The sequence below is a fragment of the Glarea lozoyensis genome, assembly GCF_000409485.1.
Source record: "Glarea lozoyensis ATCC 20868 chromosome Unknown GLAREA13, whole genome shotgun sequence".
NCBI lineage: Eukaryota > Fungi > Ascomycota > Leotiomycetes > Helotiales > Helotiaceae > Glarea > Glarea lozoyensis.
The window spans coordinates 333,641-360,395 of record NW_007360987.1 but is presented as its reverse complement, the minus strand read 5'-3'; the positions used below and the strand labels follow the sequence as shown (position 1 = coordinate 360,395).

The window sequence follows — 26,755 nt, the reverse complement described above, 5'->3', positions numbered from 1 at the left end:
CCTCAATAGCACAAGACAGCCTCACGATCCTCTCATCTGGTTTTGTCAATCCACGTTACCATTTTAATACCTCAACTCCTAGACTCCGACAACAATAAAATAACACGTTGTTCCGGACAAAAGAGATCGTCATGTTCAACATTTGACACCTTTAGCAGTATATTCCCAAATTCTTAAGGGTATAAAATCAAAGAGATATCATCACCGAAAGAACTTCCACCACCCAAACTCCGTCTACCGCAAAACTTAAAAAAGATTTTAGAATATAGGAGGTAGTAATCGCTTTCGAGAAAGGCGAGAGGGCAAGAAATAACGGAAGTATGTTTGAAAAGTTTCAGCGGGGGTAGGTGAGAATAGCGGAATATGTTGCTGGGAGGACATGGTGGACAGATGGTATTTCAGGTGATAATGATTAAGGGGGTAAGTACGTCTGTTTGTTTGATATTAGAGGAGGGTTTGAGGCGAGGAGGAAACGAATGATGTACATTTTCTTTCTTGTATGATCGATTTTTTCACATGAACAAGTTTCCACACCCAAGAAAACACTACTTACCTTCCTCTCCCTCCCACCCCATCCACAACCCAAAAAGCCTCCACACCCTCCCCATATAACCCCCCTCCTACCCCCCTCCCACTCATCCCTTCATCAAAGCACACGGTACAATCCTCTATTTCACGCCTGGTCTCTTCTGAACAACATCACAAACTTGGTTTTGGCAAAAGAAAGGTAACAAATTTCCACAATTCAATGTTTATGCTGTGTCCCCGAGCCGGAGATAAACTGAAAGTATAGTTGAAGAAGAAGATGTTGTCACCGAAATTTTCATCATCACTGAAAACATCGCAATCTAGATAGTACAAGAGAGCTTATACTCAGGAATGAAAATCTCTTCTTAAGATACGAAAAGAGAAACATGAACGAGAGAAGTAGAAGTGTGAAGGCGTAGGAGTGTGTTGAGAAGGGCGCTAGAGTTGTCACGGCGTTCACGTGTTTGTTATTGTTTGACACTTGCTACCAGCCAGCTGGTGGAGTATTTAAACCACAGTTTGCTCACAAAATGGCGTACAGATAGTGCCTACTGTAATTGTTCAAATGTGCCAAATACCAGTTATGAATTTCAAACACAGTTATCTCATCTATAACATACCCATCATTACTTTTCCCATCCCCAAATTCCATGCTTATGCGTCCCATGCCGTCAAAAAAAGAACAAAACCACCTAATTTTCGTATATTGTATCCATTCCCCAAAAATGCCAACAAGAAAGGGTATCATCATAACAAACGCACCTTCCCCACTCCATGCTTCCCTTCTCCTTTTTCATGCACCCTCCACGCTTTTCCATCAATTATTCCCCACACTCCACAACTCCACGCCCACAATCTCAAACTTCATGCCCTCCTCACTGAGCGGCTCATTCCCAAACGTCGGACAACACGCACTCACACCCTTCTCGAAATTATCATCTAGCCAGAGCCCGTAATGGCCATCGCCGCCGCCGATACTCAGAAAACTGGGTTCACAGAGGATGAGATAGTCGTTCACGCCGGAGTAGGGGAAGGCTTTGAAGCGGATGCGTTCGGGTGTGGATGCAAGTTGTGGGGAGAGGAGAGAGGTGGGGGAGGTAGGACCGCCGGATATGGTGGTGGTGCGTGGGATGTTGGTTGTGTCGGCTGAAGGGGGTGGGGGGAGCATTTGCGAGAGGTTGTGTGTGCTTGCGGAGAGGATGGAGGCGCGCCAGAGGAAACATTCGCCGGTGCCGAAGTAGTGGGGGGATGGATGGGGGGCTTCTGTTAGGTAGGCGCCGAAGAGCTGGGACATTGTTAGTAGGAGCTGGGAAGGATTGGGGGTGAGGACACTTACACCACCGTCTGCGTCTCGAACGACTAGTACGAAACCATTTCGTAGACCTCGTAGATCGTCACATTTCTTGTATAACGTTCCTAGACTAACTCCATCTTCTTCGAGGGAATACACCAGCCTCCACTCCTCGCATAACTGCAACCGCGGCGGGACTAATAATCGTATCTCCTCTGCCAACGACCTACTCAGTAACCTAGCACTTTCGGGTGTATTCTCCTGGTAACCCTCTAAATTCACTGGATATAACGGCGGTGGCTGAAATGGCGAAGCAGTTCTGTATGGAGGCGTGTAAACACCATCTATACCCGTATTTTTATTCGGCATTGCGTTGTATGGATCTGCGTAATTCGAGCGTGTTTGATCTTTATGTGGAGGATCCGATGAGAATCGACGCAGCAAACCCCCTACTGCGTGGGATAGAGGTTGTGGAAAGGTCCATGAGGTGTTCAGAAGGGAACCGCCGCCGTTGGGAGTGCTGGTCCCGGAGGATGACGTTGGGGTTGAATCGTTTCGTGGGTTGGATCGTAGGTTCTCCATGGTTACGATTGCATGAGGTATACTGTGTTTTGGTTTTGGCTTTGAGTCTGGGTAGTTTTAGAGTGCAATAATATAATGACAGATGTTGAGTTGCCTGCAATGTCGAGTTTATAACAGTTGTCGTCTCTTGACATACGACTTAATAAGCTCTGGCCTTGCCGTTCCGTGGCGGTCGGGTAGAAGTGGGACCAGCTCATGATTGGATGGATGAAGTAAGGCTGAAAAGGTGGGTAGCATTCGGAGTTCGGGATTCAGTCGGCCAAGCTTCCAAGCTGCTTGTGCAACCTCACTTTGACCACAGCATTTCGAGAAACGGATTGCGGTTGGTCATATGACCTGCAATTACCAATTTTTCTGTTATCATGGCCTGATGGATTTTAAAATTCGTCATACCAAGATTGTATTCAATTCAACACGTATTTCGAGTGCTGAGCTTTGTGAACTATCTTCTTGGCAATTTGCTAATATTTGATACGAACTCGAATGATCAGCTGATGTCGACTCCAGAATTGGGTGCGAGTAGAACAATTCCTCACATCCAGGGCGCACTCTAGAACAAAATAACTAAGTCGGAGATAGAGGTCCGGATGGCTGTAAGTTGCTAAGACAAAGTTCTATTATTATTTTAGAGAGAAACCTTCGAAAACCTTCGAGTTGCATAGTACGTTGCAAACGTTGTTTAGAGCAGTCTAACAAGAGGTGAAAACCCTTCTAACCACCAAAGTCTACTTCCTTAAACCAGTCATTAAGCTGCATAAAACCCGGCATGATCATAATCCTAAAAATACCGCAATAATTCAATGTGAAATAAAATTCTGCATCTTGAAAATAATCAGTCATTCATAAGGCCCTCCTTGGCATTGAAGGCTAAGACATTGGCCTGGGAGTAGGTCAAAACCTCCTTTTCAAAATTTCAATTTCTCACATCGTAAGTATCACAAGAGTAATTCAAATAAAGTATTAATTGTTGCTTTTGTAATTCCATTTCACATCCTGTTCATCTCAGTCCGTCATCTTCTAGATCGTCCCGAACCGGACATGCATCACAAGCGTATGGGCGGGGTCCGAAGCAAGCCTCAAACTACGACCAACTAAACAAGTTGACAGGTAAAGCCGCCAAAAGTCAGATAAATCATTTTGGAAAATCAAGTGCTCCATTAACAAACAAACAAATGATAGATCAGTAATCCTCAAGATATTCTAATTTATCCGCCACAAAATCAGCCAGAAATTGAAACATCTCACTGCATCAAATCCTTTGACATGTGAAAGTCTGACATCCGGGTTCGTGCACCTTGAAATAAATGTTCGAACAATCCCCGACCCCCAAACGCTGCCCCACCACCACGGATCGGTATACCGGGTTTGAATATCTCCCGTCCTGCTTGATCGAGTTGTTGATCCGGATTCAAAACCTGATCTTCTCTTCTCCCTCTTCCTCTCAAACCTGACTCTCCAATCCTCCTTCAAAACCGCAACCTCGCCAACAAACACAATGTCAACCTCCCTCCTCCCCACAACCACAACCTCCATCCCCACCTCCTCAAAAGCACCAAGCCTCCCCGCAGAACTGCTATACATCCAATACTCGCACGCCCACGAAAAACAATACCTCCCCTCCATCCGCGCCCTCATCTCGCGCGACCTGAGCGAACCGTACAGCATCTACGTGTACCGCTATTTCCTATATCAATGGGGGGATTTATGTTTCATGGTATCTCTCTCCCCCAATACTCCCCGATTCCAGTTCCCCAGAACCAAAAGACGAACAAAGCTAACAGTATACGTATCCCAGGCCCTCACCCCCTCCCCCACACCCACAACCTCCCCCCGCCTAACCGGCGTAATAATATCCAAACTCGAACCGCACCACTCGCCTTCCCTCCCCCCAGATTCCCCCACCACGCTGCGCGGCTACATAGCCATGCTGGCCGTGTCCTCCACGTCGCGCAATCTCGGCATCGCCACGAGTCTGGTGACGCGCACGATCGACGCGATGGTTGCGCGGGGCGCGGATGAAGTGGTGTTGGAGACCGAGGAGAGCAATGTAGCGGCGATGAGGTTGTATGAACGACTGGGGTTTTTAAGGAGTAAGAAGTTGCATCGGTATTATTTGAATGGGAGTAGTGCGTATAGGCTTGTGCTTAGGTTGAGGGGGGTGGGTGAGATGGGTGGGGAGGAGGAGGAGTAGATTTGTGGTGGTGTGGATCGGAGGGTTGGATTGGGCGGGGTGTAGGGAGCTGAAAAGGATGTGAGGAGGGGTTTTTGGGGTCTTGAGTTAGACACTGGTGCATGGCGGGAATCTGGTATACATGGCGGATTTGGGCAATATACGGGAGTTCAGGAGCATTAAATGGGCATTGGGCATTTCTGGTTGTGCAAAAGCATTTGTGGTTACATATATGGTTGGTTTGGGAAGGGTCTACATGTAAATGTGAGCGGCATGTTGGAGTTTTGTTCATTGCTGAAGCTATGCGTAAATACAGACGACATAGATAACGAAAATATACAAAAAATCCTGGGAATACTGAATATACAGTTCTCATCAGCTCTTGTCTCGCGAGCCAGAAATACAGACAGCCCATGTTGCTGAGCTAGTGAAAATCTACATAGACTCCTTTGAGTTCCAGATATACAATGCCTACTAGCTTCTAGCTCCGAATCTAGCAATAGATAGAGCCGACATAGCTGAAACCCCACAAAAATCTACAAACATCCCCACAAATCCTAATATTATACATATACACCTCAACTCCCCAACATGAAAGTCGTATCTATTCCCACTCCGCACTCTTCCAATCCCCCACATCCTTAACATTCTTCTAATACAACAACCCACCCAACTTCCCAGCGCCCTTCTTCTCCCCCGCCTTCTCCTCTAAAAATTCTTTGGAACCGTACATCGAAGCTTTGATCCCGAATTCATTCCCGCTTTTGATGTCGAGGTACGTGTATGCATCTGTCCCTTATCAGCCATGTTCTTTTCTCCCCTTTCATGTTTCCCTTCTCTCATCCGTTGTTACACTTCTAAGAAAATATCAACAAAATACGGAATACAATTTGACATACCACATTTATACCAAACAACCTTACTCACATCCACCACCCCCAGACTTCTCATCCGTCTCACCACCCTGGCAACATCCTCGCGATCCCTAAAATCGCGCGTATAAATACAGATGACACGCTCTTTCCGGTCATCATCAGCGTACGGGGCGACTTTTGCAGCGGTGCCTAGTTCGTTGTTGGCGGTTGCTAGCGCGATGGTGGACCAGATCTCGTTTACGGACTCGGGGGGAACGAAGAGCATCCACTAAAGTAAATGCATTAGAGAATGGTGGAGGGGAAGAAAGAAGGATGTAAGATGGGATAAGAGAGATGGAAGGCTTTACTTTTCCAGAAACACAACCCGTCTCCCCCGCAACCTCCAAAATCTCCCTGACCACCCTCTGAACCTCCGCATTAACCTCCCTACTCTTCGCCACCCCCCTCTTCACCTTCTCAATCTCATTTTTCCTCGTCTTTAACTCCCGCAACAAACTCGTCCCACGCTGTTGAAAGTCCGACCACTGTGCATCTTCATCCTCTGCCTCTTCGCTACTTGATCCTCCATTCCTCTTTTGATACGGATTCGCAATGATAATCCACGGGAACCTTTCATCCGGAGCGCGGGACGTACGTGGTGGGAGTCGTGCCAGGAATTCCGGGACGGTCTCGCTGAGTTGACGACCGTAGGATTTGGACTCGTAGGGGTTGTGAAGGGTGGTTGAAGCGCGGGATTTTTGGGTGAGGATGTTGGATTGGGCGAGTTGGTTTAAGTTGAGGGGTTGGGTTTGGAGGTAGGTAGTGTTTAGGTGGGTGTGGAGGGTGCGGATTGTGGTTGGAGAGCCTGGTGGGGCGTTAGTTGTGAGATGAGATGAGAGGGGTGAGGGGAGGTACCGTAGAATTCTGATTCTTCTGAGATGTAGCCGGATATATCGATATCTTTCTTACTGTTTTCTCGTTTTCTTTTGAGACCCATGTTTATTTGAATTCAAAATTTTGAAATCTTCTTGTGAAGTCGTTTGCTCAACTTTAAAATGTCGCGTAGATTCACGGTCTCCACAAGTCTTGAGGAGAGTAAAGTAAACAAACGAAGGAATGATGCTTTAATACATGATACAAGACAGACAATTCGATTGCAAGATTATTGAAGAGTTATACATTGAAACAAAACGCGAAGTAATTCAATTGATGATGAAGATGAGAGGTGGTGAAGATTGGAAGTTGTTTGTATGGATGAGTTGTTGAACGCTCGGACTCGGAACCGGGATCGGAGCCGGTCGTCCAACGACGTTTGTCGAATCTCAATTCAAAACTTATCGAGTTTCGTCAACTCACACCTTCCACATCCACCAGAGACTGTTTTCGTTTTATTCCCTGTCGCTACTTGGGAGATTTCAGATAATTTCGAAGACTTTGAATGAATCCAAGTCAAACCACGTCAAAAACTTGTTTTTGAAAATTTCTTCCTTGGAATCTTTTGATTACCGCGTCTGGAGCACCGACTTCCAACCGCCGGAATCAAAATGGTCACAGTAGAAGATCATTCAAATTCCGAATACAGTCAAAACATCAGGCGAATATGTTCTCGAACCTTAGACCTCCCACCCAGTTGTTTAGAATTTCTCCCTTCGGGCAGCTCTTCTAGAAAAACGATAGAAAATCCGCATGACTATTTTGTCGTCGGGACATATCATTTGCAAACGAGCTCAACCGAAGTAACAAGTTCGGATAACATTGCTGCTGATGATGAAGATGAAGAACCGATTCCTTCTGCACCAAAGCCCCAAGAGAGAGATGGCAGCTTGAGTTTATTTCGGTTTCGAGATGAGAAATTGTAGGTTGTGAGAATTTCGTATGTTACACGTTTTGAACTTCTCTATCTTAATCTTGATTTTCCACGAAAAAAGAAACTCGATTTCTATGAAGATCTAATATGATCGTCACTTGTTTCCAAGACAAAAGTGGCTAGGTGCATAAAATTCTCAAAATTTTCTTTCTTGGGTTTATTCTAGCAAGCGGTTCTAATTGTTGTTAGGGACCTTATCGACAAGATCCCATTTCCCGCCGGGATTTTAGACTTACATTTTCTACTTGGACGACAGACGTTTGCTGTTGCTTCTAGTGTCGGCACCATCTCATTCTACGATTTCCAAACTCAGGTTCCTTCCGCGGGAAGTCCTGCAAATTTAACATTCCATCATATCGCAACTCACCAAGTTTTCTCAGCATCTGAGCTCGTACTTTCAATTACTTTCATACCAAACAACCCATCACTACTCCTAGCAACCCTCAACACGGGCGAAGTCTACCTTATCCACTTTCCAAGCTCAGATTTCTCAACATACACCCTCTTGAATGACGAACTCCCACTCTCCACCCACGGCGCAGAAGCTTGGATCTCTGCCGTCTGTCCAACACTCCAACACATTTACACAGGCGGCGACGATGCCGAACTACGTATCCACGACATCCACCTTCAAGAAGTCCCAACAAGCGACCTCTCGATAACTCTATCGTCAAAACCCCGCGGTCACGACGCGGGTGTGACAGCCATTCTCCCGCTTCCTGGTCTGAAAGATAGAATGTTCTTCACAGGCAGCTACGACGATCACGTCCGTCTCTACGCCATCCAACCCAACGGCTACGCGAAGCTCATTACTGAGAAATATCTCGGGGGCGGTGTATGGCGTCTGAAACTCTTGGACGAAGAAAAGCTTGAGGACAGACCGAAATTCAGGCTCTTAGCATCTTGTATGCATGCTGGTGCTAAGATTCTAGAGGTCGCGCATCATGGGGAGGAGTGGAGTATTGAAGAGGTAGCCTGGAATAAGGAGCACAAGAGCATGAATTATGCTTCTGATGTGCAGAGACTGGTGGATGGGGATCAGAACTCGAAGCGAATATGTGTCAGCAGTAGTTTTTACGATAAACTGCTTGTGGTGTGGGAGTTTGATCCGCTTGTCAAAGCGACAAGTCAGTAATCTCAAGCTATTTCACTGACGGCTTTCAGATTTTACTCTATCGATCCTTTAACACGCTTCATCTTTCCTTAGCCAAACCGAAAACTTGCATCTTCGAGTTTGGGTTACCAATTCCTCATATTCTCATTTTGTTTTTCACTACATAAATCGACGCACACAATTAATCGCGCTGAGGCACATTTGAAGCTTGTTGGCAATTCTTTTGATTCTATTTCTATTGTTGTAAGGACAGTCTATGATATTATGATGTTAAGGAAATTCTATGATGTTATTATTTTACCATTTGTCCGCACACTGGTATCCTGAATAGCTATTCTCGTAGCCCCAAATAATCAAGTGATTCATCCTACGCCGATTGACTTGATACATTATTCATACAGTATTCATACAGTATTCAGCCCATCGGGCGCAATTTTGGAGCACGTGGATGCAGAATACCGTAAAACGAGGGAATCAGCCAATCAATCTTGCGCGTTCAAGTCGAGTTGCTCAAAGGTAACAACAGCTTCCGTGATCTCGTCGAAGCGCCTTTCCTGTGGGCGACCCGCCTCCCCATTTTCAATTGGTATTGCTTCAGTCGGTTCGTCATCGTCATTCACTACTCCTCTTGCTTTATAAAAGTCCGCTACTTTGGGGAGGCAAAGGATGTTCCGAATTATATAGTCAAGGCCTTGTAACTTTGCATCTGGAAGAACATCGACCCAAATTTCGAGAAGAGCTTCCAGACTCGCATCGTCTAGGGCTTGGGCCAGTTTGTATAGACCAGCACACAGATGAAGCCAGCTGATAGTCTCCTCGGTATTTAGTGTCGCGCGATGTTGTCGAAACTCGATAGTCTTGCCAGTTTTGTTGGCCGTCAGACCCGGTGGGTAGGAAATAGGGTCTGCATTTTCGCCTTCAGGAGGTGTGATCAATTTCCCCAAGTTATAAGCACACACATGGTCTACTTCGTGCTCTTGTTTCAGTTCAATTAAGCTCTTGTAACGCATTATCTTTTTCATGGCGACTTTCGGGTCATCGATAACATTCGGATCTTTTTCGTCTTTGTTCAAATACCTTTCACGAATGATACAACACTGAACCTTCGTATGTCGGTTTGTTGGGTGGATTTGCACAATGTGCGGTTCGAACGTCCAAACTATGGCAACAAACTTCCTCATATCCTCCCACTTGAGATCATTATCGTGATTACCGATATGAACATGTAACCCGCAGCTTTTATTAACATCAACATGACATCCGTTGGTGATGGCTTTGCAAGCCTTTTCAACCTCGCAAATGCTGTTGTTGCTAAAGTCCAATGCTGGAGATATCAATTCGATGGGGTAGGATAATTGTTTTCTGGATCTTCTTTTCTCGATTGTCCCATCAACGGTAACGTACCATGTGCTGAAGTCTGGTATTCCGTTTTCCTGAATTTTGCTGTATGTAGTCCTCGTCTTATGCTTCATGACAGGAGAAAGCATGCTGGCTACATACTTTCTGACTTTGGTATAATCTTGGGGTGTGAGCTTTAGGTTTTCCGTTTTCATCTTGGCTTTATCATCCTCTCCGATTTCCACCACGAATTCAAATTCGATACCAAACGTCAGCGGCTTTTGAGGTTTAAGCAGCTTATCGTTGATAGCCTTGTCTTTTGTGAGTTTGATGGCATCCTTTAAGGCCAGAGGCTTTTTGATAGACTTTTTGACGGAGTCCATATTTGCTAGTCGTTTACGTTCAAAAATATACGATAATAATAGGAGATCTTGTTCTATGATGTGTGGTTTGAATATTTCAACACTATCGGTGTATTCTGTTTGGCCGAAGTAATGATCACTTTCAAGATACAGCTCTAGATGTCTACTGTTTGAGGAGAAGGAAGTCTTGCCAGATATCCACGGCTTTTATAGTCGTTTCAATGAAAGACTCTCTGAGTAACATTCTTGAGCATATGAATAGTTTCTCAAAAATCTTTGTTACGGACTCCATGACTGGGACATCTCGTATTCATGGTTGGAGATTCCACTACATATGGAAGAGTTTCACAACACATGTGTGTGATACATGTGTAAATTGGTTGGTTCGTACAAAAAAATCAACTTCCCCAACTCACGGTTCTTAAATGAGTGGGAGGTTGGAGGAATGTTGGGAATGAGTTCTTATGAATCCTTTGTCGGGCACTCATAACTCATATTTTTTCAATGATAGATAAACACTCATGGCATGGGTATTACTGAATTGGCGAGACTGTGACTCAAACGAGATTTGATGAATGAGAATTTAAGCTGAAGTTGTCGAATGAATCCGGAGGTGGTAAGAAATTAATCCTTAATCTAGCAAGTCTTGATTCATTGAGACACTCACATGTCAAGTATTCTTCGAATGCTACCCGAAATTCACAAGATATCTGTGAATCTCCCATACACGCAGAGTGCTGCAGAAGAGCAGAAATGGAAATTAGTAATCTTGAAAAGGTAAAGAACACATAGACGGATGACACGGGAAACTTGAGGTTTTTGATGACTGAAGAAGCTTTAGGTACTTCCTTTGAATGAAATCTGTAAGTTTGAAAAGGTTTTATATTAAAATTATCATATGAGTTGGTATTTTCTTTCATTCGCAAGCCTTCTTAATCAGAGGAAAAGCTCTAGTATCAGTCCACTCAACCAAGTCACCAACACCCCTCAGCATCCCCTCTCTCCTCAATCCAGTCATTCCAAAATCAAAACTCAGTATACTTGTCCTAGGTCAACGTGAGAAACGCCAATTTAACAAGACAGCACAAATATTGTGTAATAATAGAGTCCTTTGAATGGTTCCGAGAAGAAGTGTATCCATGGCGCTTGTGTTATAAGCAACGACTCTAACTAATGCATCAGATATACACATGCCACATTGAGGACTGAAAGAATTATAACTCAACGATAAAACAGCTATCGACAGGGAAACATGTTACTTTATCTGAACAAAAATGGTCGGAAACTCTTTTTTGCGAGATTTTCAGGTAATTCTTTAAGATTGATTGCAGCTTTATTTCTAGATCAAGAATTCGACTCTCCTTTTGATCACTCTCCCTCTCAGTAAAATGTACCTTTGCGTTTTGTGCAGGCTGGTAAAACATACCAAGTGATTCCCCTAAACTTTTTAGACGAGGAAGAAGAATGTCATGAGAGGCCTGATGTAAGTACCATCTGTTTAAAATTGCTAAATTGAACGTACGGATAGACACGAAGATACAGGAACCTAAATCTACCACACAACAGCTACTATAATCTCACGCCCCTCTCACGCCCTCTATCTCCCCTGCGAGACCTGCCACTTACCCCTCTCTCTCCCCTGGGACATCAAACCCTGCAACCGTTCCTCGGAGAAACCCTTCAAAGATCTTAGTCGTCTGATAACCCCCTCTTGATTTGTTTCAAAATTCAATTTCCTTGTTTTAAGTTTTTCCACATCCCGCCCGTTCCTACTGCGTAGTAGTTCGTGCTTGCATTTTTCTAAGCCCTCCGTTACTTTGACGAGTTCGATCTCATATTTGTTCATATTTGGTGCCGAGAGATTCGCTGATGTGGCGATAGTACTTGATCTTGAAGCGGATTCGGACGCAGTGCTTCTCGATCTTGAAACGGAGTCTGACGCAGTAGTTCTCGATCTCGAAGTGGCTTCCGACGCAGTGGTTTTTGATCTTGAAGCGGAGTCTGATGCGGTAGCTGACGGAACTTGAGTCCCTACCCCGAACCTGTCTACGCTTATTTTCCTAAGTCATCTTAGCATTGCACAGAACTATGGAGTTCCTTGAAAAGAAGGCTGAGAACAAGCGTAGGTATAACCACTCACCCAGTAAAAAACATTCCGTTTGCTCTCATTTTCCCTACTGCAGTTATTAACTCTAGCCTCCTTTTATCATAGTCCGGATTTCTTCCAAGCTTGCTGCAGATCGAGGATATTGCCTCCTCAATATTCGCTAGCTTTCGTTTATTCTCAATGTACTCGGGGCTATCTAATCTCTCTTTGGCGAGCAATTTCTTCAGGTTTATGGAGTGTTCTGCTCTTGATAACAATTGTCTCTCTGTGCCATCTAGCGATCTCATATCCAGTTCCAAACGATTCTGACCGACGACAGGAACTCGAGTTTGGGATCTTGTCCGCATAGATCTAGGTTCTTTAGGAGCCGTGATCGTAACCACCTTTGACTTTTCCACTTTGACCCCGGCATCAGGTTTAAAACTTGAAACATTTGCTTTTTGAGGCGTGTATTCGCCATCTTCGTTCGAGGCGTCAGATGACAACTCCACTACGACTTTTGGCTTTTGTCGTTTTATCCATTCGTCTGGGGAAACTATCTCGAGGCTAGGCGACCGAGACCTGGCTTTTGCTGCTGTAATACTCTCCACTTCCGTCGACGGATTTATGCATGGTGGTAGGTGGGGTATATCAGGGACCACGGGATGCCAAGGATTGTCGATGAATAGTTGAGGAATGGGTGTTGGGTCTTCGATGTTTTTCTGGTTGTTTGGTTCTGAATTTTCATCATCTTTGTCTGCTTCGGCGACCCGCGCAACATGAGCGAGTTGGAGAACCTGCAAAGCCTGGTTAGTCTTAACAAAGTAGTTAAGTGAAGGATAAATACTATATTTGTATCAATCTTGACTCTGGGGTGTCTCCCAGACAGCACATCTTCCGTGAACCTCACGATACGCATATATTCTGCAATCTTGGCACGATCAGCCTCTGAAAGAAGTTCTTCGTCTTCAACTATGGGCGGATATGTATGTCCAGTGAGTTGCTTTCGCCATCGTCGCAGATCTTTTAGTTCTGATGACAGCGCGGCTCTCTCTTTGCTTTCCGCGTCATCTTCCACGCGCGTAACTTCAAATCCAATATACTTCGCAAGATTATTTTGTATGATGTTGACCCTGTCATCGATTCCTTTTTCGTTAGGATATGTTTTGCTGAGACTGTCCATCGATCGCCTCGATCCATGGGTAATAACAGAGGAAGGGCGCCTAAGCGACCGAACAGATGGCAGCTTCGCCATACCCTTTTCCGGCTCCGCAACTACAGGTATATTCGCAGATTTAGTTAGCTCATAAATCCATTCTCGCAGGTTCATAAGCTCTGCTAATACTAGTTGGCTGCTCCTGGAGTTTTCGGACCCTTGGTTGGTGTCGAATCTTAGAACCCCAAAACTCGCAAGTTGGCTTCGTAGAACGTCCAACCTAGCTCTCGCAGATTCCACCGTAGGATAATTCACCCTAAGAATCCCTGTCGCCTGCGAGACCTCATCGACTGCCACAGAAGCGTTACGCTGTTCCTGGTTTGTGGCATCCTTCAAAGCAAGAACTGGAGCTGGATCCGTCTTTTGAAAAACAGGTGGACTGCTGTTCATAGGTCCTGACAGAATGCCCCCACGACGAACAGGTGTACTCGTAGCTGAAGAAAGTGGATCGTTCTCGCGGTGACTCCAAATCGCGTCAACCATCTCAGCATCTCGATTCACTAGCTGTGACCGCATTGGTGAGTTTTTGATGTATTGATCGAACGAAGTTTTTACGGGCGAGGCGATTGTCCCTTCACCATAATTGAATTTCCTAGCTTGGCTGTCTACAACCATGTCTGATCCAGCTTCTTTGGGGAAAGGTTGCGAACCTTTTGTTGACATCGTCGCACCGACAAAATTGAAATCCGGGCGGAAAGGAGATTTATCGTGGGCCATGGCGCATCAAGCTGCTTTAGCAAAGATTCGAAGAACAGCGAGATCGCAAATCTGTCACGATTAGCAAACTCGTGTTGTCGACGATGAGTTTGGTTCGGTGTTGTCTGCGGAAGGTGCGGTCACGAAACGAGATTTCTCGATAGCAACTAGTGACACTCAGCGAAACTGAGGAAAACTACTCGTACCGCCTTGATTATGAGAGAAACTAGACTGTATCAATTAGATTACGGTAAGTATCACTTACATCTTTACATGCAAAGAAAGATTTCATTTTAATCAATTATTTTCAGCTAAAGTTCACTTTCGCAAACAGACAACCAGCTAAGACATATACCATTCCTTGAGCCATTTCACATATGGCCACTTCATTCTCTATCTGCCATAAGAGCATCATCAGTAATCAACTGCCAAGTCGGATCACCCTCTGCCCATGTTGATTCCTCAGTAAATCCTTGTCTCCTATTCATGGTCCGATACATCGAGTCGATCTTCCGGACATCAGAAGTATTTCGGATGAACCTAAAGTCCTCACTGTTTAAGAAGTCATCATACGATTCATACTTGGGATAGTATTTAAGCTGATTCCTCGTCAACGCTTTTCGGACTTCAAGGGAAGGTGACTTTGTAATCGATTCGCCCTCGAACTCTCCGCTGAGTCCAGGACCGCTTTTGATCGCATTCACTTCGATAGAGTGAACCTCAAAAGTTACCAGCTCAGACTTGATGACTGCGGATCTGATATCTTGGAGTCCTGCGATGCTGAATATAGTGCGGCCAAGACCAAGCCATCTCATCGACGGTTTCATGATCAGTCGTTTCAAGGCCTCTACGCAACCATCATCGATGTAATTGTATCTCTGTCCATGTGCTCTGGTGGTCTGAGAAGCTCCAAGTTCTATCGCCCGAGTTGGTGCTTCGCTATCGACGAGAGCATGTGCAAGTGCACTTACTCCATCAGATGTCAGTCCTGTAGATCCGATCATCAGCCGCTTCAAAGTTCTGTTCGCTTTCAAACCAGGTGCGAGCTCTTTAATTCCAGCATCTCCAAGCGGATTTGTTGAAATGAAGAGGCTCTCTAGAATGCAATTTGAGTCTGCCAGATATCTGCCTAGGCTTACGCAGCCATTTTTACCAATCCCACTTGCGTTCAAATACAGGTGTTTGAGAGATGATGGCTTCCCAACGATGCCATCAATGAACTCGCATGTGCCTTTGTCACCAAGCTCGGTAGTTTCGAGATCCAGAGTCCGGAGATTCTTGGTATTAAGCACAAGTTCTGCCAGAAGAGCACTAGAGTTTGGTCCGAGAGGATTTCGTTTCAGCCATAAATTGGTGATTTTGGTGGATTTCACTATCTGTGGGACTAGCAGCGACAGTCCATACCGTGTGATATGGCAGCCCGCAAGATACCAGGTCTCCATCCGGTCAGGGTATTTCTCAACAAATTCAGCAATTCGTTTGGCACCGGTGGTTGAGATGGCATTATTCCCCAGTAAGAAGTGTGTTATCTGAGTGTTTGGCTCCAAGCTGTCCATCAATTTCCCGATATGTGTTGGGCCAACAACTTTCTTGCACAAATCGACACGTCCGTCTTCATACACGATTCCACGTTCAAATTCCAATAGATGGCTTTTCCACAATAATTCTATCCCATGAGTACCGTCAGACTCGCCAGCCTCGGCGATCGTTTTATTGTCCGCTAGGAAGCTGAAGATAGGATTGAAGTCTTCCGCTGTTCCAATTGTGACTGGCATAGGAATGGCCGCAGGACCTTTGAGATCAACGGGGTCTAATTCTTGACCTGCCCAAGGTCCTTGGACTCTCAAAAGCTTTCCACCTTTATTGTCTTTCCACTGGGCAGCTTTCAACACATCTGCTTGATTCTGACGAACAATTGCTTTCGCGTAAATTGTCAAACGCTCATATTTGATGATGGCAGCGATTTCAGTCAACTCTGGCCACAATTTTGTAATCTTAGATAGCTGAACCGCAAGAGGTCTTTGAGACTTATTCTGCCGCCGAGGAAGCGCCAGTATCTCTTCTTCTTTACTGAAATCGTCATTGAGAATAGCACGGAGTGTCTCAAGATGGTCATCAACACTGTAAGAAGTGTATTGCCTGGTCGTGTGAAAGCCTTTGGGAGTATCCTGATCCCGCTCGTATATCAACGGCGAAATGCCAGCAAAACCATTCACTTGGCTAGCAGACAGTATTTCCGCTTCTGCCATTATATCGAAAGGGTGCCAAAGGGTTGTTGGTCAAATATCCCAGCCCTTCAGCGAGACTCATTCTCGTGAAAACAAACCGCGTTAATTCAATGAGGATTAAAAGCCAAAAAGAAGGCAATAGATGTAAGCTGCAACCTCTCATGTGCTAGTCAAGTTGAGGTGAACTGAAGAGCGAAAACACGAAGATAATTCTTATTCAAAAAGGACGCATACCGAGTAGGAAAAGAGTCACATTATTGGAGTCATTCCATATCTGCTCAGGCGGGCTGGCGGCAGTATGCACTTGGCAAGGCGTGTGTGCACCCAATGCATTTTCACGAGAACGTTGGACCTGTTCGATAATTCGTGTAAGCGTGCGTGGTGAACATTTGATTCGATACAAGATCATTGTCGAGAGCGGTGTAAAACGTTCTGGACGAGGTTGAAAGAAGGCTCACGTGAGACGTGATCCACTCTCTCTCCACGTTCCAGTCACGTGCGATGTCTCGTACTCGTAAGCCTCTCCACGAGCCGCCTCCCACCACCATCACGACCGCGACGCGACCACAACGCTCATAACGAGACAGCGGATCCTGAGAATATGTAATGAAACTTACATATCGAACATGTACTACGCAAGATGGAAAAAATTCCAGAAATTGGCTTTGGAACATTCCGGCTCAAACGTGAGAGCGTCAAGCAGCCATTAAGGGACGCGATAGGCGTTGGCTATCGCCACATTGATACCGCTGGCATCTACCAAAACGAGACAGAAATCGGTCAACTCCTTAAAGAACTTTATACTGAAAAGACAATCACAAGATCCGATATTTGGATCACCTCGAAGCTATCGCCGTATGATATGGAAACACCCCGAGCCGCTCTTCTCAAATCGCTCTCTTCGCTTCAAACAGACTATCTAGATCTCTATCTCATACATTGGCCAGCTGTTTCCCGCACCCCAGGGAACAGTCCGTTGCACAAGAAATTGAGATTAGAGGCATGGAATGTCCTCAATGAAGCAAAGCAACAGGGTCTTCTACGCAACGTTGGCGTGTCGAATTTCACACCACATCACATCCAGGAGTTGAGAGATGAGACGACGTATGGAATTGATGGGATGCATGTTCAAATGGAAATCCATCCCTGGTATTGGAGAGACGGTTTTGCAATTCAGAATATGTTTCGTGAACATGGGATTGTCATGACTGGCTACGCCTTGCTTGCCGAAGGGAAGCTCTTGGGAGAACCGTGTCCGGAGGCTCTAATCGAAATTGCGTCCAGGACTGAAGTCACTTCTGTCCAGGTAGTGTTAGCATGGGCTCTTTTCAAGGGGTGGAATGTGCTTGTGAAGTCCGAGAATCCTTCTCACTTGGTACAAAATTTGGGGGCCGGTCGGGTGGCAGCCATGTTGACTCCTGAGGAAATTGCGGGCATCGACACAATATCGCAAAAGGTCAAGGAACTCAAGGAATGCTGGGACCCTCGGGCTGTGACTTGAATTGCATCGATTATAAAGCCACGTGAAAATTGTGATACAACTTTCTCATTTTGATGGGTCTCAAAGTTGTATGACAACATCAACCGTACATGATGGGGACCTCACACTGCCTCATTGATGCAGTATTCTGGCAAGAAGGGCTCTGTACTCGCACGACAAGCGAATGTCAAGGGACTGCCGCTGCTGGCTCAACGATGATGAGATTTGCTACTCGAAATTATCGTGAAGATTACAGCATTCAACCTTTTCCACGTTCGAGCAGTCAATTGTTACTGCCGGCTACAGCTCTCTCGTGTGAAGAAGTTGCCTAGCAGCAACTGATTTGTCGTCGAGCAATCAATCGTACGTTGGACAACCATCATGCTCGTTGTAGTCCGAGTCTCATGCTGAGCATCGGCAAAGATTGCGGCTGTATTTGGGGTCCAAAACTCGGCTCCAAAAAATCATTCGGGTCATTCATATATGCAGTAAGAGCAACAGGAAAGGAGGTCAGGGGAACCCAACAACAACGGCTGCCGTAGCCCTACCAATGAAACCTGCTGTTCGATTGGCCGGCTGTTGGCAAGGCCGGATCCGTCGATGCAAGCCCTACGACCCTGCGAAACGTTGCTGAAAGCTCGCATGTCAGCCTCTTGGTATTATTAGAATTTAATTAAGTGTGCCTCATTACAAGGTAGGGATTTCACCGCCGTATTATTCAACTTCCAACTCCCAGGAACCAAAAGCTTAATTGATCCATCACCTAGCTCTTCCTTGATCCTACAAAAAATTTATCCTCTAGGTAGTTAGAACGATGGCAATGACGCATAGACATACTTGCCCAAGTGTGTGCGAGCATAGCAATCGCGTTCTGGACGTTGTTTTCCACTATTTTGCTTGCCTTCGAGACTCGGAAAAGGCCGTGTATTTCGCCAACCTCCCCCAGGCGTCCCAAAGTCGAATAACCAAGGAGCAAGACAGAGCTCGAAAAATCGCGGCATCGTTTGAGAAAAACCCTAATGCTCCAGGAGGTATTCTACAAATAAAATTCAGGCAAAGCCTTCGAGCCTGGAGGGGAAATCCTGGAAAGCCACAGCATGAGGATGGCCAATTGTTTTCGTACACAGCAGACGACGACGTCGAGAGCGACATTCAAGCCCGACTGATATTTTTCAAGAATTCTCGACCATATGATTCCCCAGCATTCCCTAACGAATTTCCTGACCAGAAAATGCCTTTGAAGCGCTTATTGGCGAATGATCCGGAAACTAATCCCCTCATGCAAAGTTGCGACGAGGATCTGATACGATACTTTCACTTACCAGCAAATAACATGAAGTGGGTGGAAGTATGTTTGTGTCGTGGATATTCACTTTTACTTGACTGACCAAATACAGGAAGCAATCGCACGATACTACCACGAAGGTCGCCCAGATCACGATAACTTCCATCACCAAGCACGCCGAAGTCGACATACCAAATCCGAGATGATTTTGAACCCAGAGTTCTGGCGAGGCCAACAACTCGGAGATGCTGGATCAGAGGTTCACGCTCGATCAATGAGACCGCTATGCGAAACTATCTCTACGAACGCTGTATCAGCGGAGGCTACACCGAGGAATATTGTTTTATTTGTATGTTCACAACCCACCAAGCGCCGGAAATTCTGTTCCTAATTAACTCCAACAGATGCCATACCTACACTGGGAAACTGATCGTGGGCGGAGAATAGCTGCTGAGGTCACTAAAGAGGCAGGCAAAGCCATGTTCGCGTCGTTAGGAGAAGTTGTCGACACCGTCACCGCTGAGCGACCTACAGAGGATCAGACTCTGACCCGCATACCGACAGAAAAAACAGTGGTGGCTCGAACTTTAGTCCAAAGACGGGCACTTCTTGGATCTTTACTTCTTCTCGCTGCCAAGCTTTCCGAAGCTACAGATTCGTTTATCGATGAAAAGCTTATGTTACAATATTTACACAAGGACGCACAATTGCATCCTCGCAGGACTTTGGACCAGTCATATTATGGTGCTCTCAAAAACACCCAAGCCCGCGACAGAGATCAAGTTGTGTACAGAGCAACTACCCCGAGCTCACATGAATGTGCGAGAAAGTTTTTTAAGGATGCTAATTGCCGGCGTTGCCAGGAAGACATCAGAAAACGGCCACGACTGATTATGGTGGACCAGTTGTGGCTGTGGGTTCTGGATGAGAAAACTGTGATCACGAGCTTTCCAAAAAGATGGGGAAGGAATATTGCGGACAGTTCTGGAGTCCATGCAAGTATACGTACCCGCCTTATTTCTGCTAGGCAAGACGAGATTCGATCCGCATTCGACTTGGCCATAATTATTGTCGACCAATGTTCCCGGGTTTTCTTTGACAGGACAAGATCAATCGGCCAGCAACCAAATCTCGGCGATATATTCGCTGACTCAATTCGTACAGTGGTATGTTTAATGCCATCTTTCAATTTGACACATCACTAATCTCACAGACTTACAAGCAAACTGCTGCATTTGACGCCTTTCTCCAGTACACGCATCTAGCTTCTAAAGACCACCATTCAAGAGACACACCTTTCGGAGGATCATCCGCGATGGAGAATACCTTGCTTAACATTAATCCGGAAGGTAACCTACTAAAAGAAATTAAAGATATTTTAGACGAGCTACACATTTTGACGAGGGTAAAAATCCAGCAGCAAGTGGTGGCGGAGACATTTGTCAAACACATTAGACAGATTCTTCTTCCCAAAGTCGCTGCTGCAAATGATTTCAACCTGGCTCTTCCGAGCGAGGCAAGTCTCTTGGCACCCGGCACTCCAGGTGCCCCTGGACAGAAAGATTCAATTGAGATGAGACGAGAGCAATTAGCAGGCGCCAAATGGACACTTGCTCGAGCCGAAGTGTTGTTAACAGGTATTGAGCGGCGGATCGCAGAGCTGAATACTCTATCCGACGCTGCTCAGCACACCTCAACAGCTGTATGAATAAATCTCTCCATATTTAACCCAAGCTAATTTTTATGCAGCTCAAAGATCTCCTTACGTTGAAACAACAACAAGCCGGTGTAATTGAAGCTCGTGAAGCTGTCAAACAAGCTTCGGAAACACTCAAACAAGGAAGATCTATCATGTTATTCACCGTCATCGCCATAATATTCCTCCCGCTCTCCTTCTGCACTAGTCTATTTGGAATGAATTCGAAGGAGTTCAGCGACGGCTCCAAACTCACCTTACGCCAACAATTCTCATACATGTTTCCTATTTCAGTCGCCATAGTCATTACGTCCTTCACCCTAGCCTTCAGCTCTAATACCTTCCTATCAGGAATTTTCACAGTGGCATGGGCAACTGTCGCATACCCAATTAATGTCGCATTTACCTGGCTGTTAACTCGGAGCGGGATTTACACTTTCAGTCGCGGTCTCAAGGGCAAGGCAAAAGTTCTGGCGGACAGGAAGGATACTATTACAGCTCATATGAAGTCAGATGCTTTGAGGGAGAGAATGGAGTGGAAAGTTGCTAAGGAATTGTCGAGAGAGCAGTCCGTGGATCATGAGTTGAAGAAGAAGATGAAGAAGAAGAAACACCATAGGGATGAAGAGGAAGGTGTGGGCACTAAGATGCTTTCGCCGAGCGCGTCGCATGAGCTGCTCAGTTATCCAAAGACTGTGACGTCGGATGTGTCTTCACTCCCCTGACAATAGGATTGCTTGCGAAGCTATGTCACAGTGGACAGATTGATAAACACCAGGTTTTGCCTTCAATTCAGGGGTGAGTACTAGATACGTCTGGTAGATATCAATCTTTTTTACGTCAGTAAATCAGCCCCGCCATCTATAAGCAATTTCACCGACTCGTCGTTTTCCTCTGACTCTTTTCCTCCCTTGGGTTCTTCTTGTGTAGTTTCCTTTGGGTAGAAGACCGGTTATACTGGGAAGCTTCCGGGGGTGACGTTGGGGGTGATTTTCGAGAAGGCATGTCTGTTAAATTTGAGCTCTTGGGTGTATCTCTTCAAAAGACGGGATTAATTTCGCGATATATGCTGCCCATATTTAGTTGGGATTGCGTTTGCTCACGTCTTCGAACCAATGCCCGGCCGCAACAAACGCAGACACCAGCACTCGTTGACATGCTTTCCAAACAAATATGTCAAGCCAGGTTGGTATGCCAAAGAGATTCGGGGAAGTCAACGACTCTCAGGCAATTTAAAGATGCTTATTTTTAAAGGTTCTTCTTTTCCAACGACGCTTTCTAGTTGTCCAAATTGCCACTAAAGAACTTCTCAATCCCAACATCGCAACCAGCAAGCACAACGTACATCCTCCGAGCCGCACTCCTGCACCCTTCCGCCAACTCACTCCTACCCAACTCATCATACCCCTCAGCCGCATTCCGCAAGCTATTGAACACCTCGGTGTTCACAATTCCCCCTTCCCAATCCAACTCAACCTTCTCATTCACCGCATCAACAATCTTACTTCCGAACCCAAAATTCTTCAGCACTTCAATCGCGAACTTGACCATTTTCGAAGTGTTGTTTGCTTTCCGACTCGCTTCCATCAACCAAATCGACGGATGTACCAATAGAAGTCTCGGGAGACTAGCATAGATTGATGGCTCATACATATCCTCCAATTTCCTCATCATTTTCTCGATGGCCTTGACGTTCGTCATCGAAATCGTCCGCCCGTTTGCTGAGAACTTCATGGCTTCCGCCTTGATTTTCTTCGCCAATTCCGTTCGTTTGACATGATTTTCATCTGGAATTTTCTTTTCTCCTGCGCATAGCCGACACGTGCAATCAAAATCCCAATTCGAGAGATATGCCTCACGTCGAAATAATGTACTAGCATCTGGCGCAGAATACTGGTGTGTGAGTTCTGTGCCAGCTGGAATTGCATGCAGCGCTCGCAAAGTCATGAAATCACCGATGAAAGCTCGTCCGCAATTCGGTACACATGAGTGGTTCGTGTAGGATGCTTTGTGCCAGATTGCGGTTGTGAGATTTGTCTCGTGAGCGGGACAGTTTCGCTTAAGAAGGTTCCGCGAGAGTTTTGGGGCGGAGAAACAATTTTTGAGTCTGATCGATTCGACAAGGAAGCTGTTCTTTGTTAGGTTCTTTTCCATGCAAATTGGGTAAATCACTTACGCATCAACTACTGGGACTCCATCCACGACTTTCCCTTCGTCGCCATTCCTGACATAGCTCCCGCTATCCAGATCGTAAAAGACTTTGGAAATCTCCGGATTTTTATACAACTGCTGGACGAGGTTCTGAAATACCAACGCTTGTCCAGATTTCTGAGTTCTTGTACCGTTGTTGAAGTTGAATAAAACAGTATCACTCGCTTCATCACCCGTGTACTGATTCGGCAAACAAAACGCTTTCTCGCACATTAGCAATTCCCCTCCCTCAACATCCTTCGTCGTGAAAAGACCTCTGCCAGCATAATTGGTGGGTCGAACTTCCACTTTCGACGTAAAATCGGCATGGTCCAGCCAAATATTGCTTTCTTGTTCTTGAATCATCCTGGCAAAATCATAATTTCCTGTATTATGCTCCTCTAGCCTAATCAAAACACGATTAAGTTCTTTGCGTGCTTTCATATCACTGGGATTCAACTCGAGCGCTTTTTCGAGGTATGTCTTACTTTCCACAAAGGACCGCAATGCATAACAAGCCTTTCCAGCGGTAAAGTATGCTTTTGCGTCGAGATCGGTTCCGGAACATGATGCCAACGAATCTTCTTTCGCTTGTTGATATCTCTGAGACATCAGGTTTGCGAATGCGCGTTTTCGGTAAACGTCCTGGCTAGAGTGAAGATTTTCTTTGGAAAGACTATCACTCAGTGCTTGTGTGTAACTATTCTCGTGTTAGTTGAAGCACATTACTTCTCAAAGAAAAAATACATACCACTCAACAGCACTACCAAACTTCCCCTCCAAAAAAGCACCATCACCCTGCTTCCTCCACTCCTCGCCCGACACATCTCTTTTTTCCTTTACAAACTTCATAATCATCGTTACAGCGGGATCATCTCCCCTCAAAACTGCGATATCACTTGGATGGTCAACTCTTATTATCCATCCCGCCGATTCGTGGTATTTTACATATGGTTCTTTGATCGCCACAGTGCTATTTTGAGGGATTGGAGTGACCGAGTCGTCTTGAAATCCAAGCACTAGTACAGCGACTGTATTTGAAGCATCTTGAACGAGCGTGGTAGTGGTCGAGAATTGATATGCGGGTGTGATTGTGGAAGCTGTGATGAATGATCCGCGATGATGCGTCTCGAGTGCAAGAGCTGACAGCGGGATCTACACTGTCAGTCTAATTCAGTAGAGGGAAATTGATTATCCGTACCTGCTGCAACTTCTCGAGCGGTACCATCGAGGGTGCATATGCATTGGGTATTGTGATTTGTTTCGCCCATCTTGTATTAGAATCCCGCGAGCACTCGTCTATATGATGAATATTTTGTAGATGCTGCTGGATCAATTCTTCAGTTGAGAGTATTTGAATTACTTTCTCTCCTGTTCTCGCAACAGATACTTCATGCTGGACTCTTTCCTTGTCGGGACCCAACTCATACGTATTGATTAGCTGATCAGGAATTGGCGCCATTTGAAAAGGTTGAATTTCAGGATGCAATTCCTGGATTTTGTATCGATAAGACGAAACAGCTTCAAATTGATTAACAGGCAAAGATAACAAGTATCCTTATTCAAAAGTCATGAAACTCGTGACATCAGTTGTTGAGCCGCGACGGCAAAAGAAAGCTTGGATTTGATTTATTGGCGGCTAAATCCGGTACCGAGGTCGGTTTTGGGAAGCTACTCTGTAGGAGAAAACGAACTTCCTCCAATGAAGTTGACCACATCTTTGTATACCATTAGAGACCAGATACGACCTCGGGAGCCAAGGGTATCAGATTAGTAAGGTCTACTAAAGTAAGCGAGGAAAAGGGGGCGGCTCGCTTAAATTTGACTCTTAACGAGCTCATCACTGGACGTGATGACATCTGGATTTGATTGATTCATGGGACTAGGCACATTTCCGTTTGCGGCAAGCGAAATTTTGTTTTAAGTCGATTAGTTCTCTGCAGGGCGGTCAAAATGACCGTGGGATGAGGCAATGTTGAAAGGTAAGATCCTCTTCAAGTTTTATTCATCAACAGATCGAGATCGACTCAATTCCAAGCGAGTACTTAACGTTTTAAGAAGCTTAAAGCCATAGCATTTGATTAACGTTTACTCACAGATCTTGGTCCTCAAGTCAACCATAACGAGCTATCCTGAATGTTCCCTTCCGCCCTACTGGGTTGTTCGCCACTTGTTCAAAATTCCCCCAACTCGTTCAGTCCGGCCATTTGTCAAAAACGGTAGTTATTAGAATGATTCTTTTGCCACAGCTGGTCTGTACATGGCCGACCGGGTTGCTTTGTCCGTGTAGACTTGGGTCTTCAACGACATGACAAAGTTCCCGCCAGTCATAAGTGTTGCATAACCTCGAAATTGTCGTATTTGCCAGGAACCGTTTTCTCTATCGAGATCGTTCCTCAAAAACGAGTGCGATTTGAATCCAAAACCCCATCTTCAAGTTTGCCCGGATCCCCACAAGGGCAATCATCTGGGTCGACTGGCATTCTCGGTTTGTGCCTATCATTCCACTGCCTCAACAACACCACAAGATATCCAATAATGAATGCCACAATTACAATCGCAATTGCCGTAAGTATGATGTTCCACACAATTCTCGATTTTGTGGGTGGTACGTCTGGCGGATTATTGCTCTTTGATGGTTTCGGATAGGATCTGCGGGCGGTGGTGTAGACGTTGGCTGATAGGGCGGAACCATTGACATTGGAAACACTTCGATAGTGACTGAGCCTGTCCCTTATAGGGTAGGCGGGTAGTATTGGTCTGGGAGGTGGCTTTTGACAGACTGGTGGGGGTAGAAGGAGCGGTTCGTTGCGTCTTGAGCAAGATTTGGCCATCTCTGGTGCGACCTGGTGCTGGGGTAATCTAGTTCTCGGGGATTTATTCGATTAACTCCAAAGCTGATTCTTCGGTTCAATTTCGCATCGTAATTTTATTGATATTTCCTGATGATTGGGGCAGCTATTGTGATTGCTCGGTGCTGATCGGATATTGAGATGGATGGTGGGGATAAAGAACGTGAAGAATGCTCGAAGTTGATATGGTATGAACAGATGCACGTTAGATTGTTCGAAAGACTTTGCTGGAAACAACCGTCGATGGCTTGTGGATTTCTACATAGAAGGCGCGACTGAGAAGATGTTCAACATTAGTGACCCGCGGGCCGTTGTAGCGTGTAGCTTGGCAGGTTCGAATAACGTGATTAGCATAATAGCAACTTTGTAAAATCTCTTTGGGTGACACCAGCATTTGATTTTACCTTTCAAGCCAAACTCCTTGTTGTTATGTTTTGAGTGGTATGGTTGAGTATTCTCGCAAGACACTCCAAGCTAGCGTATGTCTCTCTTTCCAAGCACATCAAATGTAATATTTTCCAACGCATGCAGTACTAGACCCAATACACCGCTATAAAAAGGTTTTCCTCTCCTCCAACCTCACTACCAACACCCATGCACAGCTCCCAACTCATCCCACATCTTCCTCCAGAACACCCAACCCAGGAACATCGCAGAAGTGACGAAAACTGCCATTTCCAAAGTACCGCTCACCCACGTTACATTCCCGTCCGGGGTGACGAGAAAGTCAGGAAAGCAAATGAAGAGGTTGGTATATATAGATGAAATAGCTAGCGTGAGCCAAGGTTAGGATGATGAGAGCATGGCTGAAGAAAGGTATGCGAGAGAAATGGAAGTGATGCCACTGGTTTGAGGTGCCGAAGCATAATCTTGTGGCGAGGGCCTTTGCAAGTGAAGTTAAGAGGAAGGGTTGACTTTTC

General features: G+C 45.6%; 10 protein-coding genes across 10 annotated transcripts; 4 read left to right on the top strand and 6 right to left on the bottom strand.

Moving 5' to 3' along the window:
- Positions 1 to 1,345: 1,345 nt before the first annotated feature.
- GLAREA_10071 (uncharacterized protein) lies at positions 1,346 to 2,401 on the bottom strand (the record flags this gene model as incomplete). The annotated part of the gene is made up of 2 exons (XM_008080121.1): positions 1,346 to 1,813; positions 1,865 to 2,401. 2 exons carry the CDS (start codon positions 2,399 to 2,401, stop codon positions 1,346 to 1,348), a joined length of 1,005 nt encoding a protein of 334 aa, XP_008078312.1.
- Positions 2,402 to 4,397: 1,996 nt separating this feature from the next.
- GLAREA_10070 (Acyl-CoA N-acyltransferases (Nat)) lies at positions 4,398 to 4,592 on the top strand (the record flags this gene model as incomplete). The annotated part of the gene is made up of 1 exon (XM_008080120.1): positions 4,398 to 4,592. The coding sequence occupies one exon, from the start codon at positions 4,398 to 4,400 to the stop codon at positions 4,590 to 4,592; it is 195 nt and encodes a 64-aa protein (XP_008078311.1).
- Positions 4,593 to 5,223: 631 nt separating this feature from the next.
- GLAREA_10069 (eIF4e-like protein) lies at positions 5,224 to 6,422 on the bottom strand (the record flags this gene model as incomplete). Its single annotated transcript, XM_008080119.1, has 4 exons — positions 5,224 to 5,360; positions 5,471 to 5,714; positions 5,794 to 6,290; positions 6,341 to 6,422. 4 exons carry the CDS (start codon positions 6,420 to 6,422, stop codon positions 5,224 to 5,226), a joined length of 960 nt encoding a protein of 319 aa, XP_008078310.1.
- Positions 6,423 to 6,969: 547 nt separating this feature from the next.
- GLAREA_10068 (Putative isomerase YbhE) lies at positions 6,970 to 8,427 on the top strand (the record flags this gene model as incomplete). Its single annotated transcript, XM_008080118.1, has 2 exons — positions 6,970 to 7,280; positions 7,482 to 8,427. The coding sequence occupies 2 exons, from the start codon at positions 6,970 to 6,972 to the stop codon at positions 8,425 to 8,427; spliced, it is 1,257 nt and encodes a 418-aa protein (XP_008078309.1).
- A 461-nt stretch (positions 8,428 to 8,888) lies between these two features.
- On the bottom strand, positions 8,889 to 10,127 carry GLAREA_10067 (uncharacterized protein; the record flags this gene model as incomplete). The annotated part of the gene is made up of 1 exon (XM_008080117.1): positions 8,889 to 10,127. The coding sequence occupies one exon, from the start codon at positions 10,125 to 10,127 to the stop codon at positions 8,889 to 8,891; it is 1,239 nt and encodes a 412-aa protein (XP_008078308.1).
- Positions 10,128 to 11,703: 1,576 nt separating this feature from the next.
- Positions 11,704 to 14,125, bottom strand: GLAREA_10066 (uncharacterized protein; the record flags this gene model as incomplete). The annotated part of the gene is made up of 3 exons (XM_008080116.1): positions 11,704 to 12,166; positions 12,247 to 12,989; positions 13,040 to 14,125. The coding sequence occupies 3 exons, from the start codon at positions 14,123 to 14,125 to the stop codon at positions 11,704 to 11,706; spliced, it is 2,292 nt and encodes a 763-aa protein (XP_008078307.1).
- A 365-nt stretch (positions 14,126 to 14,490) lies between these two features.
- GLAREA_10065 (RNI-like protein) lies at positions 14,491 to 16,353 on the bottom strand (the record flags this gene model as incomplete). The annotated part of the gene is made up of 1 exon (XM_008080115.1): positions 14,491 to 16,353. The coding sequence occupies one exon, from the start codon at positions 16,351 to 16,353 to the stop codon at positions 14,491 to 14,493; it is 1,863 nt and encodes a 620-aa protein (XP_008078306.1).
- Positions 16,354 to 16,972: 619 nt separating this feature from the next.
- GLAREA_10064 (NAD(P)-linked oxidoreductase) lies at positions 16,973 to 17,833 on the top strand (the record flags this gene model as incomplete). Its single annotated transcript, XM_008080114.1, has 1 exon — positions 16,973 to 17,833. One exon carries the CDS (start codon positions 16,973 to 16,975, stop codon positions 17,831 to 17,833), a length of 861 nt encoding a protein of 286 aa, XP_008078305.1.
- Positions 17,834 to 18,626: 793 nt separating this feature from the next.
- Positions 18,627 to 21,518, top strand: GLAREA_10063 (Magnesium transport protein CorA, transmembrane region; the record flags this gene model as incomplete). The annotated part of the gene is made up of 5 exons (XM_008080113.1): positions 18,627 to 19,160; positions 19,210 to 19,446; positions 19,502 to 20,263; positions 20,311 to 20,799; positions 20,847 to 21,518. 5 exons carry the CDS (start codon positions 18,627 to 18,629, stop codon positions 21,516 to 21,518), a joined length of 2,694 nt encoding a protein of 897 aa, XP_008078304.1.
- Positions 21,519 to 22,071: 553 nt separating this feature from the next.
- Positions 22,072 to 24,445, bottom strand: GLAREA_10062 (SET; the record flags this gene model as incomplete). Its single annotated transcript, XM_008080112.1, has 4 exons — positions 22,072 to 22,921; positions 22,970 to 23,683; positions 23,735 to 24,138; positions 24,185 to 24,445. 4 exons carry the CDS (start codon positions 24,443 to 24,445, stop codon positions 22,072 to 22,074), a joined length of 2,229 nt encoding a protein of 742 aa, XP_008078303.1.
- Positions 24,446 to 26,755: the final 2,310 nt, after the last annotated feature.